Source organism: Sorex fumeus, unplaced genomic scaffold, assembly GCF_029834395.1.
Source record: "Sorex fumeus unplaced genomic scaffold, SorFum_2.1 ptg000013l, whole genome shotgun sequence".
Classification (NCBI taxonomy): domain Eukaryota; kingdom Metazoa; phylum Chordata; class Mammalia; order Eulipotyphla; family Soricidae; genus Sorex; species Sorex fumeus.
This window is the reverse complement of record NW_026606070.1, coordinates 20,635,483-20,654,948: the sequence shown is the minus strand read 5'-3', so window position 1 is coordinate 20,654,948 and position 19,466 is coordinate 20,635,483. Positions and strand designations below refer to the sequence as shown.

The window sequence follows — 19,466 nt, the reverse complement described above, 5'->3', positions numbered from 1 at the left end:
TTAGATTTGTACTTCAGCACATAAAATATAATAATTGAATATTTCCAGACACAAAGAACATTCTACTGAAATCATTGTAGTTAAGGCTTAAGCAGAGATGATTGTGCATATATGAATTGTATGAATTCAAATAAGATTTGACTCCCTCCACTGCATTCAAGTGCTCATACATTTTAAGGAAAATACTTTCAAGCACCATATTAGAGAAGCAGGACTCTAGGTCATGGGTAAATAATGAATTCTTAGCTAAGAAAACATAGAGTGGATAAAGCATCACTCAGTAGAAGTGAGACAGAAGTAGAAAGCATGATTGCACAGAAGAGGTGCTTTAATTAGTTAGAAAATATTTTTCATTTCCTAGTTTAAAAGGAGGCTGCATAATGCACTCATTTTCACTAAAACAACAGGAAATGATAGCACACCTAGCAAGGCATGATCATTGGGTCCACCTTTCTGCATATTATGCAGCAAAACAAGTATAATCACTGTTTGTAATCAAACTATGAACACTTTTGGATATGCCAGTGACTAAATATTGATTCCAGTAAACTCCTCAATGATGCCAATAATATTATAAGAGAAATTATGCCACAGAGCATTATTTTCAAGAATTACTTAGAGCATATATGTAAAGTCTTACATTGCTCTCAGCTCACAAGCCAATACTTACTTTTGAACTGGTAAGCAAAGAACACAGTACTGGCAATATAAAGTTGGTCACAGATTTTAAATAAATTAAATAAATACATACTTATACATTTCTATATGAAATATATTTAGAGGAAATGATACACTAGAAACAGTTTGTATTGTTATTCTTTTAAATTATTTATGTTCAGTGTAAAACATGGTAAAAAGTATGCTGAGTTTGTAAGAGTAATAGAGTAATAGTGTTTGGATCATTTCATTAGCTGCCTTTACGGGATTACTTTAGTTTCCCTAATTTCAATATTTTTGTAGTTATTTTGACTTTATTTTAAATTAGCTAGAGAAGAATGGCATCTTTAAAAGACATGAAGAGATTTACACGTGCAATTCAATCATGAAATTCAAGTTGTAGTTTAGGCAAATTGTAATAGTATGTGGTTATAAGCAGAATATTTTCATCTCTTTTTTTGGTTTGTTTATCTGCTTCCTTCTCACTCTATAGTTTCGTATTCCTCACTAAGTTTATTGACATCTACTTTTCATTCCTTCTGAGCACAAAATGAATTTGAAACATCGCTGGAATTTCTAATCTTATCTAGTCAAATTTCACAATTGGTACTCATATGTTGCTGTGAAAAACTAAGAAATTGATATCTTAATGATATTTCTAGACACCATCTAAAACCTTGTCAAATAGGGCACTAGGAGATCCTTTTGTTCTATTCTTTGATCAAGCTTCCTGATGCAGCACTATCGCACTGCACTATCCTTGCATTGTTCATCCTTTGCTCGAGTGGGCCCAATAATGTCTTCATTGTGAGACCTGTTATTGTGTTTGGCATATCGAATACATTATGGATAGCTTGCCAGGCATTGCCGTGCGGGCGAGATACTCTTGGTAGCTTGCTGGGTTCTCTGAGAGGGGGGAAGGAATTGAACTCCAGTCCCGATGCAGCAGCACACTTGAAATTGTAACTCTGTGACAAAAGCATTAGGTACATTTTATAATCTTATCTAACTCTTTGATCATGGTTCCATATACAGCCCTTTATTTCTTGGAATTTGGATTATGTTAGAGATCCAAGTTCTAATAATTTAATTGCTGGTTGACTCCTGAATGCAGTCAGAAAACCAGAAAATAAACAAGCCACAATTAGGACTTTGGAATTTTTAGCTCCATCCCCAATTGTACTAGGAAAAGGTAAAGGAAGCGAAATGGAGTTAACCTATTCTCCTACCTACATATCGAACCCTCCTAAAAATAAAAATTCAAACAAAAGTTGGAACCAGAGAGATGGTATAGCAGGTAGGTGGTTGTCTTGCATAATACTGAGTCAGGTAGATCCAGGCACCACATATGGTCCACTGAACTCTGCTAGGAGTGATCCCTGTGCACAGAGCCAGGACTAAGCCCTAAACACAGCTGGTGTTACTCCCAAAAGAAAACAAATAAAAATAAAATATCTATAAAATAATCTAAAATTAGGGGCTGACAGATCTTTTGTATGGAGAATTAATCAGGCACAACTGGAAATCGAAACATCTCCAGTTTACAGAAGCCCTTGCTTTCTTTTACTCTAAACCATCGAATCCTCTATATCTCTTCATTAGTTTTTGATCTGTATTTGTTACAAAATTTAATTAATTGGTAAATGTAAGTATTTCCAAGAGTTCTGTAAGCTACTCAAGCAAATACTTAAATCCAAGGAGACAGGCTTTGACTAATGATGTGACGATTACCTGTGAATGGCTTCTGTAGCATCTGGAATCTTAGAGTCCTTAACCTGTGCTACTAACTTAGGTTAGTTTTTAACAATTTTAAATTTGAACTACTTGTAGGATACCCAGCTGATACCTCAGATAACTGTTTCATATGGAAATAATAAAAACATCTTTGCATACACTCTGAGAATTATTATAGATGAAGGGAGCAGTGAGAGAGTAAATGAGATATACAAGGAGTGTGTATTTTTTTTAAACACATTTGCTTTCCTTTCCTATTTCTTATTTGGCTTTATGTGTCCAGTGATAATATTCATTACAAAACTAGGGACTCTGGCTGAAAGTCAAGAAATAGCTTTCTCAACATAGCACTAAAAACAAGTTTCAGAAGTGAAAATGGGCACCAGGTACTGCCTCATAATGCACTCAAACTGTATTTCTTCCATATGGCCTGGATCTTTTCAATTTATACTCTGTCCAAGCTTCATATCTCTTTTTCACTAGTGAAAATTTTAAGATAACTTCAAAGAGAATTTGTATAGACTGTTTATCCCCCATATATAACAAAAGTTTTAAAAATATCATTAATTAAATCACAATAAATTGCAACATGAATTAACTGTTCTTTTATCTTAAATTATCACTTAGCTTTGTCACTTTGGTGGTGGTGAGAAGTACAATAATTGTGTACACTCAAAGCAGTAACACCCATAAAACAAATACTAATTAAATATTTTCTTTTTTTTACTTTGGAGTGATAGCACAGCAGGTAGGGCGTTTGCCTTGCACGCAGCCAACATGGCCGACCCGAGTTCGATTCCTCCGCCCCTCTCGGAGAGCCCGGCAAGCTACCGAGAGTATTTGATATGCCAGACACAGTAACAACAAAATCTCCAATGGAGACGTTACTGGGCCCGCTCGAGCAAATCGATGATCAAAGGGTTGGAGCGATAGCACAGCGGGTAGGGCGTTCGCCTAACAAGTGGCCAACATGGCCGACCCGAGTTCGATTCCTCCGCCCCTCTCGGAGAGCCCGGCAAGCTACTGAGAGTATTCGATATGCCAGACACAGTAACAACAAAGTCTCCAATGGAGACGTTACTGGGCCCGCTCGAGCAAATCGACGATCAACGGGAGGGCCTTTACCTTTACCTTACTTTTGGGTCATACTCAGCAGTGCTCAGGCCTCACTCCTACCTCTGTGTCTTAAGGATCACCATGTGGGGAGGATGGACTATATGAAGTGATGGTAACTGAACCTAATTAGTCATGTGCAATGCAAGTGCCTTACCTGCTGTACTATCACCAGTTCCAATACAAATTTTGTTTAAAATAAAATATGATGCCATAAAACATCCCATGATTCAAACGCTATTATTTAAATGTATATGTAAAATATAGATCAACTCATATGATTAGATAAGTTAATTATTAAATTGCTTAACTTTATAACATTTAATTATGTAAATCAAAGTATTTAATAAATTGTGTTAAGGGCAAAGTTACAGAAATAAACAAATTTACTGTAACTTTATAAGGAATGCTAAATATTTATTTATTTTTTTATATAATGCAGATACTTAGAAGTTCCCTTTCCCCCTTACCTGTTAGAACCTCTGAAAACCATAAGGAACTTTCATGAAAACTATTTAAGCTTAGGAGAATGTAAGTTATTACAAACAGGAAGAAAATGAGCACAGTTATCCTGACCTTACAGACGTCAGTTGGATTATTTCCATGTAGAACTTTAAAGATGATTCATTATACTTCTTTGAATCATTCTATTAGCCAGAAAGAATTATCAAATACATTCTTCTTGCATGAATGGCACAGGTGAAAACACTGATGCTACTAGCAAATGTTACTGGACTTTACGAATTTAGTTTGCTTAGATTAGTACTTGTTTAGAAAGTACAGTGAGGATTTCACCACTTTTTAAAACTGTTTTGCTGTTGAAGTAAACAGAATAGTTCTTGTTATGAGGTGACTGAGAATTAACATGCAATGTCATATATATGCATATATAAAACAGTTCTATATTTAAATTATACTATGATTCTAGAACTGATACAAATTAGATCAGCAAAGTCATTTAGAAAGAAGAAAAAAAAAGAAACCACCAATGGCAGGGATTTACCCTTAAAAAAAAACATAATAATGGAACGAGAACATCTTGGCTATAGGATCCAGGCATCATTATTTTTCAAAAGCTGTTAGTTAATTCTAAATTCCCTCCAGGTTGAGAATCACTGATCCAATAGGTACTCAATAAATACTTGTTGTATTGAATGATGTGTCTTATAATAGTCTTAGGGGAATTTACTTAATGAATAAAAAGGGAAAGGTTTGTAATTAACATATTAATGGTCTGCATGTTAATAAAAACTTCTGAAGTGCCTGGAGGTGCCTAAAAACAATTTGTTCTTTGGTAAGTACTTTAAATAATTCTCTTGCAATTTGTTCACAGTGTTAATTTATATCATGTACAAATGAAGACTGGTTTGTTAAGTAACTATAAATTTCATCCTAACCTCCATGTTTTTAAACCACATGTTTTTCTCCCAACCTTTACAGATTTCTTTTAATCAAGTTTAATGCTTAACTCTAGATTTGTTTTACACTTCAGTTTTCTGACATTAGTACTGAAGTTATGATAACAAAAATATGCAAGTCTATAAAGTTATCTTTATTTAGCATTCTCATTTTTGCATTGTTGAAGTAGGTAGCTTATGTCAAACAAAGGGAACCTACACTGAAACATGAAACCTTAAGGGTCACTATTTTCTGGTAGCTGGGACTTAAAGGCTTTGGAAAGGAGACAGTGCACAAGGAGTTTGTGAGGGTGTCTGCCACAAGTGGCACCACTTCCTGTACACACACACACACACATACACACACACGGCGCACACACACGGCGCACACACACACTCACACACACACAGCATAGCAGCCACCTCTCAAGGAAGCACTCCTCAGCACTCTGTGTGTCTTGCGAAGTTTAAACTTTCTTCCCTCTTTTGCTGGGATACGGATTTTCCGTCCGCTTCATTTGCTTGCCAGCCACTCCCTGTGCAGTTCTGGGAAGGGTGGGGAATGTCTTGCTCCCAGCCATGGTGGGGTGGGGGGAGATTAGAACATGCTGAGAATCAAGTCCTGGGCTCTCTGCACTCTGCCTCAGAACCTGTCTCCTTGGACCTCATTTTTTATACTGGGTATTCAGTTTATTCATTGTGATTTAATTTATTGTGATTTATAAATTGGGCTGGAGGGATAGCACAGTGGGTAGGGCGTTTGCCTTGCAGCAGCCCACGCAGCAACAGAGTCGATTCCTCCGCCCCTCTTTGAGAGCCCAGCAAGCTATGGAGAGTATCTCCCCCGCCCGGCAAAACCTGGCATGTTACCGTGATATATTCGATATGCCAAACACAGTAACAAGTCTCACAATGGAGACGTTACTGGGCCCGCTTGAGCAAATCGATGAACTGGAGGACCGTGACCGTGACCATGACATCTGCTAAATACAGCTTAAATCTACTACTTCTGTAAAAATTTTCCTGTACTCACAAGGGCTGGAGCGATAGCACAGCGGGTAGGGCGTTCGCCTTACAAGCAGCCAACATGGCCGACCCAAGTTCGATTCCTCCGCCCCTCTCGGAGAGCCCGGCAAGCTACCGAGTGTATTCGATATGCCAAACACAGTAACAACAAAGTCTCCAATGGAGACGTTACTGGGCCCGCTCGAGCAAATCGACGATCAACGGGAGGGCCTTTACCTTTACCTTTTACTCACATGATATGTCTTTTAGGGACAGAGATAGTATAGTGGACAGGACACTTGTCTTACATTCATTGAACCAGGACTCAATCCCTGGCATCACAAATGATTTCCCAAGCCTACAGGAGTGATATCTGAATACAGAGCCAGAAATAAGCCCTGAGCGCTGTTATTAACACAACATATATTTTAATTTTTCACTAATTTGTCAAAAGTATATTAACACAATTATCTGGATATGTAAGTGACTCATCATTAGTTTGTTCGAACAATATAAACTGGAAGTATGTAAGACATCCCATCGCAATCTTAAGTTCACCAAGGTTAGAAAATCAAATTTGGTGAGCCGATAAAAAAAGACAAGCAGGTATATACATATGATGTGTGTCTATGGATTTACATATGTGTATAGGCTAATATATATATACTTATATATGAAATTCTAATTAGAAATGGCCAACAAGACATAAATTTTTGGAAAAATATTTGTTTTATATGCACTTAACAATGTACTGTTTTATTTTTTGAAAGCTAACTTTTCTCCTCATGGAGCATGTAAGAATTGACAAGTTGTAGGTTTTACATGGTAGGAAAGACTATAAACTTTCAAATTTTGGCTGTTCTTTGAAAAGGAAACATTTTCTATTAAAAGTCACTAAAAACACAACAGGAAATCCTTTTTCACCCTTACCTCAATTTTCCTTCTTCCTCTAATTCTCCCTGTTATTTGACTTTCCTTCTCTTGCATTGTAAAGATAGACAGATTCTAAAGTTACACGATAAATCAAAATCCTACTTAAACATGCTATAACATCAAATTTCAAAACTACCTTTCCTTAAAAAATAACAAAGGAGATTCATGGATACATATTACCATATTTCTTAAATATTTTTCTTTTAAATTTTCATTTGAATAATTAAAATTACTTGTACTTTTATAATTTAATAAAAAATAGACATTCAAATATACTCCAGATTACAAATCTGGAGCAACCATTCCTGGAAGTCCAGCAATCACCTCTGGCCATTGACTCAACTTATCAGGTCACAGTTTTTTAAGAAGTCAATTTGGGGTCTGGGATGATAGTACAGTAGATAAGGCGTTTCCCTGGCACGTAGCTCACTTGGGTTTGATCCCCAGTATCCATCCCATATGATCCACGAAGCCCCTCTAGGAACTGTTCCTGAGCTCAGAGTCAGGAGTAAGTCCTGAGCACTGCGAGAACTGGCCTCACAAATAAATAAACAAAACCTGACAATTTCCTTAAAACTTTTTTCACTTCTAAGGTCAAACTACAGGAAGACTACTATATTCTCATAATTAACTGCATAGGATATCTCTCCATAAATGATACCATTTCATTGACTTCCAAGAAAGGTCAGAACCTTTCTTGTTATTATTAGCTCTTACACTGTACTGTCTTCCTTTGGGATTTGCCAAATGTAAGTGACAGTGATCAATTCCTTTGCTAAAGTAAACTCTTAATAAATCTATTTTACTTCTCACTTGAGTGGATTTTGTTTTGATCCACATAGAGATATTTACCAATTCTTTAAGGAAACTTACTTAGATTTATTTTTGCATTTTACTGACCTCTTGAATGTGTTCTGCAATAATAGTGTTACTGTACAAATATTTCAGGTTTCTTAGTTAGGAAACGGTTATTGCTGGAGAAAGAGTACAGCAGGTAGCATGCTCGCCTTGTACACAGTTTATAGGGGTTCTATACCCCACCCCAACAAACCCCCTCCACCAAATTAAAAAAAAATGATTATACTTTAACTAAAAAAACACCAATTACATTTTGCTAAAAAAAAACACCAATTACTTTAATTTCTAGAAACCAGTTACTTTAAGCTCCTCACACTAAATTTGTCGTACTGGTCATTTCACAGATGAATCAGTTTTATGACACATCTTTGAGATAAACATAAAGGTGGATTATCTTGAAGAACTTCAAGTACTGAGCTAAGCTATTTTAGCTTTAATTTCTTAAGAGAAATATAAAAGAAAAATGAAGATATTACATTAACAAAGTGTAATTATAATTTTTCATCTAATTTTTTTTTAAAATAAAGCACAGCTCTGATAGCAAACTGTATTTAACCTTTATTTGTTTCAGCAGAAGAAATATACCAAATAAGACTATGAATGTGTCAAAAAATATGGACAGAGAATAAAATCCAAACATTTAGATTGAACTCCTTTCATTTTGCTTTTTGAATATTTTTCAAAAGTTCAATTGTATCTATAAACATTAAACTTATAAGGTTTAATGTTTAGTTACAAGGTTTAATGTGATCTGAATGACTTACTGTTAAATTTATTGCACTCTCAAAGAAAGTTATAAGGTAACAGTACCAAAATTATCAAAATAGGAGAAAATCATGTATTTTGTGATAACTGTGACAACTGGTTGCTTAAAATGATGGGAAAAAGGTGTTTTAGTTAATAAAAATTTTAATATATATTTGACTATAAATTATTTAAATACATTATTTGCTTATAATATTATAAACATCATATGGTAGCTATAAAATGTTTAAAATAAAATATCATTAAAATAATTTTAATATATTTATGTAGCAATAGTTAATTATGACCACAATTGCCTTCTTCAAAGGCTATTATATAATCTGTGTATATGTGCTTAGCTATGCATATATCATATGAAAATTATGAATATACAAGATATTTCTAATGGTGAACATGCAGAAATGTAGTAGACAAAATATTCTGAAAAATACTTTAAAATGATAACATTTAAATAAAATTTCTAAAATACAAACCAGACCCACACAGAATTTGATATCCCAGAAGTGATATAGATAAATAAGTTCTATATAGAATTTACTTGCATATGTTAATAAGTTTAGACAAATATACCTTCAGGTAAGTATAATAATAAATAGCACTGATATTTAAAATGCTGTATAAAATATCAATTTATATGCCCAAACACATAAAATTAATACTTTCATATTCCTAAGAAAGAAATAATTAACAAGCAAATCTGTATTTATTAAAGATATTTATAATGATATATCTTTACCATGTAAAAAGCTAAAATTTCACTAGAATAAATGAAAAAAATATATACATATAATTTACAAAACAGGTACAGTATAGGTAATGAGAATATTTATTGCATATTAATGAATATATTAAATATCAAAATGAAATGAATTAATATCTTTAGTTTAATTTTATATTTTCTAAAAGTTTCAGAAATATTTTCTATTAAATTAGGAGAAGTGAGTATTTTGTTAAACAATATACTTATATAAATTAATGACTAAATATTTTAATTTACATTAATATTTTCTAAAATATTTCAGATTTATATTTTCCTATTAAATTAGCAGAATCTGTGCAGTTGTCAAATAGTAGGTATTTTCATGTTCTGCTGGGAAGAATCCTAGCTGGTACAATGATTTAGAGGATCATTTATCAATATTTATCAATAATCTTCAAATATTTCTATTCGTTGACCCTTTCTTTGAATTATACAATTGTGTTCCAAGGACGCCCTGTTCCTTAAAAAAAATAACAAAAGAAAACAAACTAAAAGGTACGTTAAATGCTTTCAAAAAATTTTTATTAAATAGTAGAATTTTTTTGTTTGATTACTTATTTAATTTTGGGCCACACTCAGCAGAGCTCAGAAAGTACTTCTGGCTCTCGGCTCAGGAATCATTCCTGGTGCTGCTCAGGGAACCATATGCGGTACAGAGGAGAGAGTCAGAATCAGTGGCATAAAAGTTAACCTTTGTACTAACACTCTGACAATACAAAGGCATTTTAAATTATGGCAATTCAGGAAAACAAAATACTAAATAATGAACTAAACTATGTACTATGTAAAATAGTTTAAATATGTCAATATTAATATTGAGTTTATCAGGGAATAAATGTTTTTTTTATTCTACTTTTATGTATTTTTATACATTTATAGTCAGAAACTGAAGAAATGTAAATAATAAATTAATATCTAACAAGAAATTAGGAAAATAATTCTGATATCACCAAATATGTAACATGTAATATAAAATAAAAATTAAGTTGCATGAAACCCAGGAGGTCTTCTAATAGATTATTCTAAGGTGGTGTGAAGGAGTGATCCCTGAGTGGAGCCAGGAGTAAACTGTACTTAATCCTGATTACAGGAATAATCAGAGATTATTACTATAATGCAGAGACTATTACTATAAAGCACCACTGATGCTTTTGATTGTTCTGATTTTATTTGGGGGTCATGCATGACAGTGCTCAGGGGATAATCCCAGTTTAATGCTCAGGTGTTGCTACCAGTGGATCTTGATTCTTTTTTTTTAAAGGTAGGGTAAATTTTACAAGAGTTATTGACAAAGAGGCTAATCCATTTGTTCTGACTTTATGGGAGAAAAATAACTGGGAGAAAAATGGGTCATATCTTAGCTATTGGAAATTGAACCTGACTGCAGCAATGAATAATGATGTAGCCTAGATTACCTTTGGTCCTAGTGTTTGGAGAAGAAAAAGATAGAGAAGAAAAGAAATCACGGTGGGGACAAAGAATGTGAAGTAATGGGTGAACAAGCATCAGGACTTCAGTTATATTGGTGACATAGGTGAGCAGCATAGTTATATATACAAAATACAGACTTGAAAATACTGAAAATATGAGATCTAAGCTGTAACCTGTATAAATCTGTAATGTGCCTGTCAAATTGACAAGAGGGTATGGGGCAGGGTTTGGCAGGGGAAGGGAAGGGATACTGGTAGAGAAAAGATGACACTAATGGTGGAATTGGTTGTTGACATATTATATGCCTAAAACTTATCAATAACTTTGTGAATCACAGTTCTTTAATAAAAAATATTTTAAAAAATTAAGAGAAAGGAAAAAAAAAGTTCAGTAATCCTTTCTCAAAAAAAAAAAGAAAAAAATGGTTTCAAACTACACAGTTTCCAACTAACCATGTGATTTGTACAGAAGAAATTCCAATTTCATTTCTTAATATTTAAAATTCTAGGAACTCAGGTAGAAAGATACTGCATGGGTACATTAGATGTCTACTTCGACTTCAGTTACTATTCCCTATTGTTGCTACAGAATATATAGAATACACAATAGCAGAGGTTTGAAAATTTAAAAATCTACAGTATTATACAAAAGTTGTATTAATCTTGATCAACTATATTTCAAATTGTTGGAGAAAAGGTGAATCCTGCAAACCAGTAAATTTACATTTAAATAGCTGTAATAGGACAAGGTCAGAAAAATTTATATATTGACATAAAACAATGTCATAAAGAGGTATTTATGGGGGCCGGAGAAATACAAAGTAGGTAGGGCATTTGCCTTGCACTTGGCCCACTTGGATTAGATCTCAAATCTCCAGAATCCCATATGGTCCTCCGTACACCGCCAGGAATAATTTTTGAGTGCAGAGCCAGAAATAACCCGTGAACATCGCCGGGTGTGAACCAAAAAGCCAGAAGAAAAAAGAGGCATTTGTGAATTAAGAGAATATGCAAGCCATATAATTGTCAGATTATATGTCAGAGGTATATATATGTGTGTGTGTATTTTGAAGTATATATGTATGTGTATATTTATACACACACACACTTTAAGCATGGTGAGATACTACTTTAAATTTTTAGTAGCTCAGTTTTATCTTAAAAGCTTTCTGAGCCCTGTGCTAAATTCCTAACACTGCATGCCACCCCTAAAATAGCAAACAAATCACATGACCTCAGCTGAAACTTAACATGGACAACAGTTAAGGAAAAAAGGCATCAGCTATTCATGCAAGTAATCTCTGGATTGAAACCAATTAAACCAATATCTATTAAATTTTCTTTAGGGCAGTCATTTTAAGAGTGGGATAAGAGTATTAAAGCAGTGCTAGGATTTCAATGTAAGGGATAAAGAGGGTTCTTGGTGGGAAACAAATCTATTTGAGGTACATGCAAATATTTGAATGTTCCGAATTAGGAATATCAGAGGAAATATAAAGTTGATCTAGTAACAGTCTAAGAAACAGAAAGACTTCATTTCACTAATAACGGATGTAGTTTTCCAACTTGATTATCTCTAATCTTCTAAGACAGAAGTGTGTTGTGGAGTAAAATCACAACACACAAACAAGTACCTCCCAGTCGCCTTCCTTTCTTTCAGTCACTGTGATACTGAAGAACGCAGTAACAATGTCATGGGATGCTGAACTTACTACCAGACAAAATGGATTGGGAAAAAGGTAACAAGTCATTAAAAAAAATATGTAATAGTGTGATTTGAAGGAAGGAAACCCAAAAGTGTCTTTAAAATGAAATGCCATTGTTATCTTCAATTGCTTTTACTAAAGAGAGTAGAATAAGTCTATAGACTATTAAGAGCAAATTCATGTTAAAGACTAATACACAGAAAATTCATGTTAAAGATGTAATTCAGGAAAAAATTATGCCATTTTTATTGGAATATCGAGAAATCAGTAGAATAAGAATTAATGAAGAGAAAAAAGTCAGAGATATTAATAAATGTTGAGCAATACAAATAATAATGTATTTGTTGCATTACTATTCTAAGTTTTTATCTCCACATTGTCCAATACAGAAGTCTGTATTTGACAACCAGTTGCTAATCCATATTTCTTTTCAGGTTCCTTGAAAGTCTATTTGTAAGTGTACAAGTCTATGTGTAAGTGAGTGTATATGTGGGATGGTGTGCATTGAAGCAGAGATATTGAACAAATGTGCTTGTTAGTTGGTGTTTAAATGTTAGCATGATTTGTTGTTCATCTGTATTATTTCTTAGCGATCAGTATTCGTCTAGACATGGCTCTGGGAATTATTTATTTATTTATTTAGCCATACAGATAATTGGTGGTGCCTGAACTTACTCATGGCTCTGTGTTCAGAGATCTGTACCTGAAGATAGCATATGTGGATTAAGAAATTGAACCTGGATCAGTCATGTGCAAGGGTGTTCCTCTATCACTCCAATCTGACTTGATATATATATATATGTAAAGGTAAAGGTAAAGGTAAAGGCCCTCCCGTTGTTCATCGATTTGCTCGAGTGGGCCCAGTAACATCTCCATTGGAGATTTTGTTATTACTGTGTTTGGCGTATTGAATACATCACGGGTGGCTTGCCAGGCTCTGCTGTGCGGGCGAGATACTCTTGGTAGCTTGCCGGGCTCTCCGAGAGGGGCACAGGAATCGAACTCGGGTCGGCCATGTTGGCTGCATGCAAGGCAAACGCCCTACCGCTGTGCTATCGCTCCAGCCTATATATATATATATATATATATATATATATATATATATATTTATATTTATGTATATATATGTACACATATACACATATATATTTGAGGAATAGATGGTTTAATCTTTGGTATATGGCAGTGTTGATGGCTGTCTTTTCTGAGTTAGGTATCAGATGCTGGGGAGATATTATCTTATGGTAGGCTCTATTGGAGTGGTGTCTTTCCCAGAAATCTAGCATTCTCTTTGCCAACACCCAGCATCTTCCTACACACTAGAGTGTCTCTTTTAGAATAAGAATCACTCTTGAAGAAACAAAGTTTCACGGAAATAAACTTTTAAGTAAAACTTGTACTGTGATCATGTGGTAATTATGTTATTGACCTACCCTTTGTTTCACACTTGAGGGAATCCGAGTCTCTATATTTTTTTGTTAAAATAATTTCATCCATGCAAATCAATATTAACTCACTATCTGCAGTTTCGCAGTTTTTCATTCCAAATATTTGCCTCAATATAAATTCTGAGAGTAATGCTGATGTTCACATGTTTGATCAGTGAGAAGTCGCAGGTGGGCGGTTCAATAATGTTGAGCAATTGAGCCCGTAATTCCCTTGGGTTCAGTTTCCTACGATGATTTACTTCCCACAGTGGGCAATTAGCTGTTGCTATGCTCCTATTCTTTCTGGCACTACCCTGCCCTTATCCCCATTTGTCAGTTATTAATAAATTATGATCTGCTCTCTAATTATCTTTGATTCAAAATCTTTGAATAAAAAAGCATGCAATCATGAGAAAATAGAAGAGATAACAACTCTCAGATACTAAATCAATACCCATGCCTGGATTTATCATAGTTTTATAAACTAATATCCATTGCTAATTCATACGACACTGAGATTTGTCTCTAATGAGTTCTTTCCTAGAATCAGTGATTGCCTGTGTCATTACAAATATTTTTCTATCATTATTTTAAAATAAAATAGTATTAGATTAAATATAATATTTTCTTATGAAACATTCAAATTCTGAACAATATAATCCTAGCGATGTTACAGATTCCAAATATATCTACATATCTATGATGTCCCAACCTGAAGAGAAACAGGAAAGAAATAAAAAATGTATTGATATATGTTAATATTTATAAATACTAGTTACATAATCACACCAATATTATCATGTCCAGATGTCAAAAGAGTATACACTAATAAATAACAAATTAATTGGTTACTATAAGGTTGTAAAGATTTTTAACTCCTATGCAATATTTTTATAATGTTTGTTTTTATTTTGTGATAGCATCAAAAGTTTCAGTATCTAGAAAGAAAGCAAATACATGGGTTAGGAATTCTATTAAGCGTATGTCAAAGTTAGGAATATTTTTCATTTGCTAAGCTATCAACATTATTAGAGAAGATGAGACAAAGCACTTCAAATAGAGATTGATGCAGAGTTTATCCTTAATTCAATAATTTATGAGATAATTCATTAAATTAAATTATGTGGGAGAGTCACATAAATCTTTTCCTCTAAATATATCTGGATGAGCAAAGAAAAGAGGTATTTTACTCAATGTACTATAATTTGTGATTAAAAATGTTAACTGCTATTAAAAATACTGATACTTATGTTCTGAGATTTTAGTGGTCAGAGACAATACTTTGGCTAAAGAAATTGGGGAAATTTTCATAATAGAAAGAATGGATAGAACAGGCCTTGGACATAGATAAGATTATGCTTGACAGATAAATGGAGAAATTAGAAGGCAGAGTGGCATTCTCTTTCCTAATTTTCAGTTCATGCATTTCATTTATCTTCTAGGTCAGCTACAAAATGTTAGTGTGCTGGGCCATGCAACGTTTAAGTTTTTAGTTAAGGTCAGGTTACTAATGGTATAATTACTCTCTGGAATTGAGTTCAGAGTCTGTCTGTGTGAGCTCAGCAGTAAAAGTCAAGCACTCCAAAATAAGAGCTGGGCTCAGTAAGGTGATCAGTGTCCTTGCATTGAGCCTGTCATTGTCTTGGCTCCTGCTACCCTTTGGCTACTCCTCTAACTCTGTAGATGGGATCTTTCTCCTTCATCCAACTTTCACTCTGAGAGTATCCCCTAGGCTCTATCCAAGTTACCTCATATTTATCATTGGCTTTAAATTTTATGGTTGTACTATAGTATATTCTCAAACTATGTCCATCTAATTGCATTGTAGACCCTATTTTGGTTTCTGGGCTTTTAAATGCTGATCATGTGAAAACAAAACAAAACAAAAATAGGGGTTGTAAAGGGGACATGGGAGCTATCAACTATACTCAGTGCATCTAGGGAGACACTCTACAAAACTCAGTTCATCTGGCTGATGGTTCACTGGTCAGGCCTATAGATGCAGTGCTTCTATCTGAGTGGTGTTTGGAGACATGAGCATTATGGCGTGCTCCAGGATCTCTAAGGTGACAACCAACAGTGCTGGTGATGGAGAATATGTATTAAGAAATGAACCTGGGGTCCTATACATACAAAGCAAAGTAGTAACTACTGACACTTGCTTATCCTGTTTTGATAACAATAATATTGTTGTTGATATTATTAATAATTCTTAGTAAAATTCTTAAAATTCTTAGTAAAATTACTCAGCAGAGAAGGATCTCCTTGACATCAACAGCTGTCATTGGGAACATGTCCCTTTGAGAGGACAGAAAATTGGGCCACACCTGTTGGTGCTTGGGATTCTGTCTGCTAAGGGGCCAGATCCAGTGATACTTGGGGACCACGTGGTGCTGGGATTGAATTGGGATCAGCTGCATGCAACCAATTCTGTGTCTCTGAGCACTCACTAGTAATATTTAAAAACCTGGATTTGGTTTCTTCTTCCTTTTTAACTGACTCATTCACCACTGTATCTCCTACTGCCTAGAATAGTACCTAGCCTGTCATGAAAACACTATTAAAAATTAGTCTGTTTCCTTTGTCTTTGATGTGTTGTTACTTTTTCTTCTTCTTTTTTTAATGTGATTTTGTTACCTAGAGTATCTTGCCTGCACAGCAAAGCCTGGCAAGCTACCTGTGATATATTCGATATCCAAACACAGTAACAACAAGTCTAAGTCTAACAACGAAGACGTTACTGGGTCCACCCGAGCAAGTTGATAAACAACAGGAGGACAGTGCTACATTATTAATAATAATAACTCCCAGGAACTTTACATTCTTTTGGATTAAGCTATTTTGAATGTGTATTGGACTTTTTCCTATATAACCACAATAATCCAGATTAAAAATACATAGTGAGAATTCTGGAATGCTGGAAAGGTACTTGGAAAAATGTACTTAATAGTCTTAAGCTGCAGTTTCACATAGCCAGTCATATGGTCAGTGAACTTCTACTGATAACTTCATTGCCTTCCGTGAGGTAGAAAATTCCTTCAAAACACACATCAATTCAGGTTTTGAATAAGTATAACTACATAACACAAACATAAAATAACTTGTCCACAAAAATTAATATGTTTCCATCAGGTGATAAATAACTCCTGAAGTTCAATAATGTATGTCACAAATTCAATAATAAAAGTTTCATGTATAAAATGACTGACAAAAATATATAAACCTCTTATTACTTTTTGGTAAAATGTATATTCCTTTAAGTTAAAAATTCTTGGTGTCAGTGTAACATGATGTATTTTGAAAACTAATTCAAGGAGAAAAAATATTATTAATGAATAATAAGATAATTTATTTTAGAGTATCTTTACAAAAATAGACATGCAAAATATTATCTTACTGAGTCTTAGCTTCAGTTATGCTGAAAATAAAGCTTGATTTCTTATGTATAAATATTCTTTCAGCATAACAGAAATTATACTAAAATTTACTATTCTTCTACAGTAAATTTCAGGTAACTATGAAGTTTATACATGAGCCTGTATGTAAAAGCAATATTATATTTCAGTAAGGAATAATAGCGAGACAGAACTTTTTCATGAACATTTGACCTAATGCTGTAGATATACCAAAATGAATCACTTGTAACTCGATTTGATGCGAATACTGAGAAATAATTTTTTTCAAGAATACAGACTGGTTCATAAACTGACAAGCAAAATTCCATCACTAACCTATTTTGTAAATTCACATTAAAAGTACTGAAGTTAAATAAGTATACTGCCCTAGTGTCCAATAAAACTTTTCTAAATATGATGTACTTTTTAAGGTACACTTAGTTTATTTTTTATTTTTAACTTTGAAGTTTTGGCTCTTTCTCTACTTTTATTCACTTATTCTAAATATTTTTCAACAAATAAAATATATTATGATCCTCATGCCCTAACTATATTTATTTATTGGAAGTAGTCAATAATCCAAGTTAGTTATGTATTATTAAATGATAGTTTTCTGTATTTGTTATTCAACTAAATTATCTTCTTTAATCAAAATATAATCAAAGCTTTATGACAGGATTTTTGAAATGATATTATATTTGAGAAAGTACATAAGAGTATTCCCTAGGATAAGTTCAGAGAGAACAGTGCGGCTGGTAAACAGACATTTGATTGAACAGAGCTAATTTTCTTCAAGGACTTCTACATTTCCTCTTAGAAACACCTTAAAAATTCTGAAAAATTACAACAGAATTAGAAGCAATGGATTTATCAGTTAAAAAAGAGTGTGGAGAGGAAGCAACACTGTTTTATAGAAATAGATATTGTTCCTACTGTAATTTAAGGATATAGTGATGAATCCCTTTTCAGAATACAATATGCAGTATATATTGGAAAGTGCCTAATCCTGTATATTTATGAGTTGAATTAGTGCTGAAGAGTCTAAAGTAAATGCAGAGCACAGTCACAAAATCAATGTGGGTATGGATTTTCTGACTTTTTTGGACCTCCAGTACATTTTCATATATTTGTGCAAATTTAAATAATTTTTAAGAAGACATCCATCTTGTTTTCTAGAGTCGTCTAACTCCAAAACATTTTTAATGAATGTCTGTCTCTCATTTCTGAGTACTAATGACCTCACACAAACTGAATAAAGCATGAAAATGTTGGAAGAAAGATTCCATACACGGTTTTATGTGTTTATTTATTTTTAGAAAGTTTACTTTTGTTCTGTTTAGTGTAAAATGCTTTAATAACTGCTCTCTAGAGGGCTCTATCCCTTTATTTTTGTTTAAATTGAAAAATATAGATATGATCGATTTGTTGGTATAATATTTAACAAAATTGACTTTAATCAGCATACACAATGTTCAGTGTATTCAATTTGAAATCACTCAGAAGCTGAAAGTAAAAGCAGTTATTAGAAGGGTTGATTATTTTCATAAATTGTTCAGCAAAGCCTATTTGTATTCATCATCCTTGTAGAACTGACTTCAGGGGACTTGAATCATTACTGTTAGTTCTCTAAATCTATCAGGCACAGAAATAGGTCTTCTCAAACAACCGTTGATATTTCTGAGACAATATAAAACACAAGTGATTAAAAAAAACTTAGTTGTTTTAGCTATAGTACCTAAAAATACTCATTTTGTGGAGCGAATGGCCTGAAAAATAGAATCTATGTTTAAGTTAGCCCAGGCATGGACAGAGCAAGGAAGGCATAATAAGAAAGACATTGTGTATAATCCATTGATACACTGCATGCCTTATTGTTTTAGGATGTAGCTAACAGTCAAGTGGTCAGATCAAGGTAAGCAAAATTTGGATCACAAATTCAGAACAACAGCTTCTCTCTTACCTTCCACTGAGGAGGAAGCCGATAACCACTGCCAACAAAATGACTCCCACTGTCACAGACACAGCAATTATAGGAATTTGGCTTTGATCGTTGGAAGCTGCAACTGCTGATAAGAGACACAGAAAATGGAGCTTGTGGTAAAAGTGATTGTATGCATTCAGATAAGAGTCACTTAATAGTTGGTAATCAATGCATAGTCTAAGTAATTCACCCACCCAGGGCTGAGATTTCCACCTCATATTTCTTCTCAAATGTGTGTAATTCGAAAGACATCTTTGGAGAAAACATTTACTCTCCAAATGGAAATTTCAAAGAATCACTAAGTC

General features: G+C 33.7%; 1 protein-coding gene across 7 annotated transcripts in view; it reads right to left on the bottom strand.

Moving 5' to 3' along the window:
* The window catches only part of EPHA5 (EPH receptor A5), a 316,984-nt gene that overhangs the window by 58,127 nt on the left and 239,391 nt on the right, over positions 1–19,466 (bottom strand). For 4 of the 7 annotated variants that reach the window (XM_056111198.1, XM_056111200.1, XM_056111203.1 and 1 more), the window contains one exon: positions 19,141–19,246. In XM_056111198.1, coding sequence (XP_055967173.1) covers positions 19,141–19,246 — 106 coding nt within the window. The remainder of the gene's footprint in view (positions 1–19,140; positions 19,247–19,466) is intronic. The other 3 variants (XM_056111199.1, XM_056111202.1, XM_056111204.1) reach the window with 1 other exon arrangement.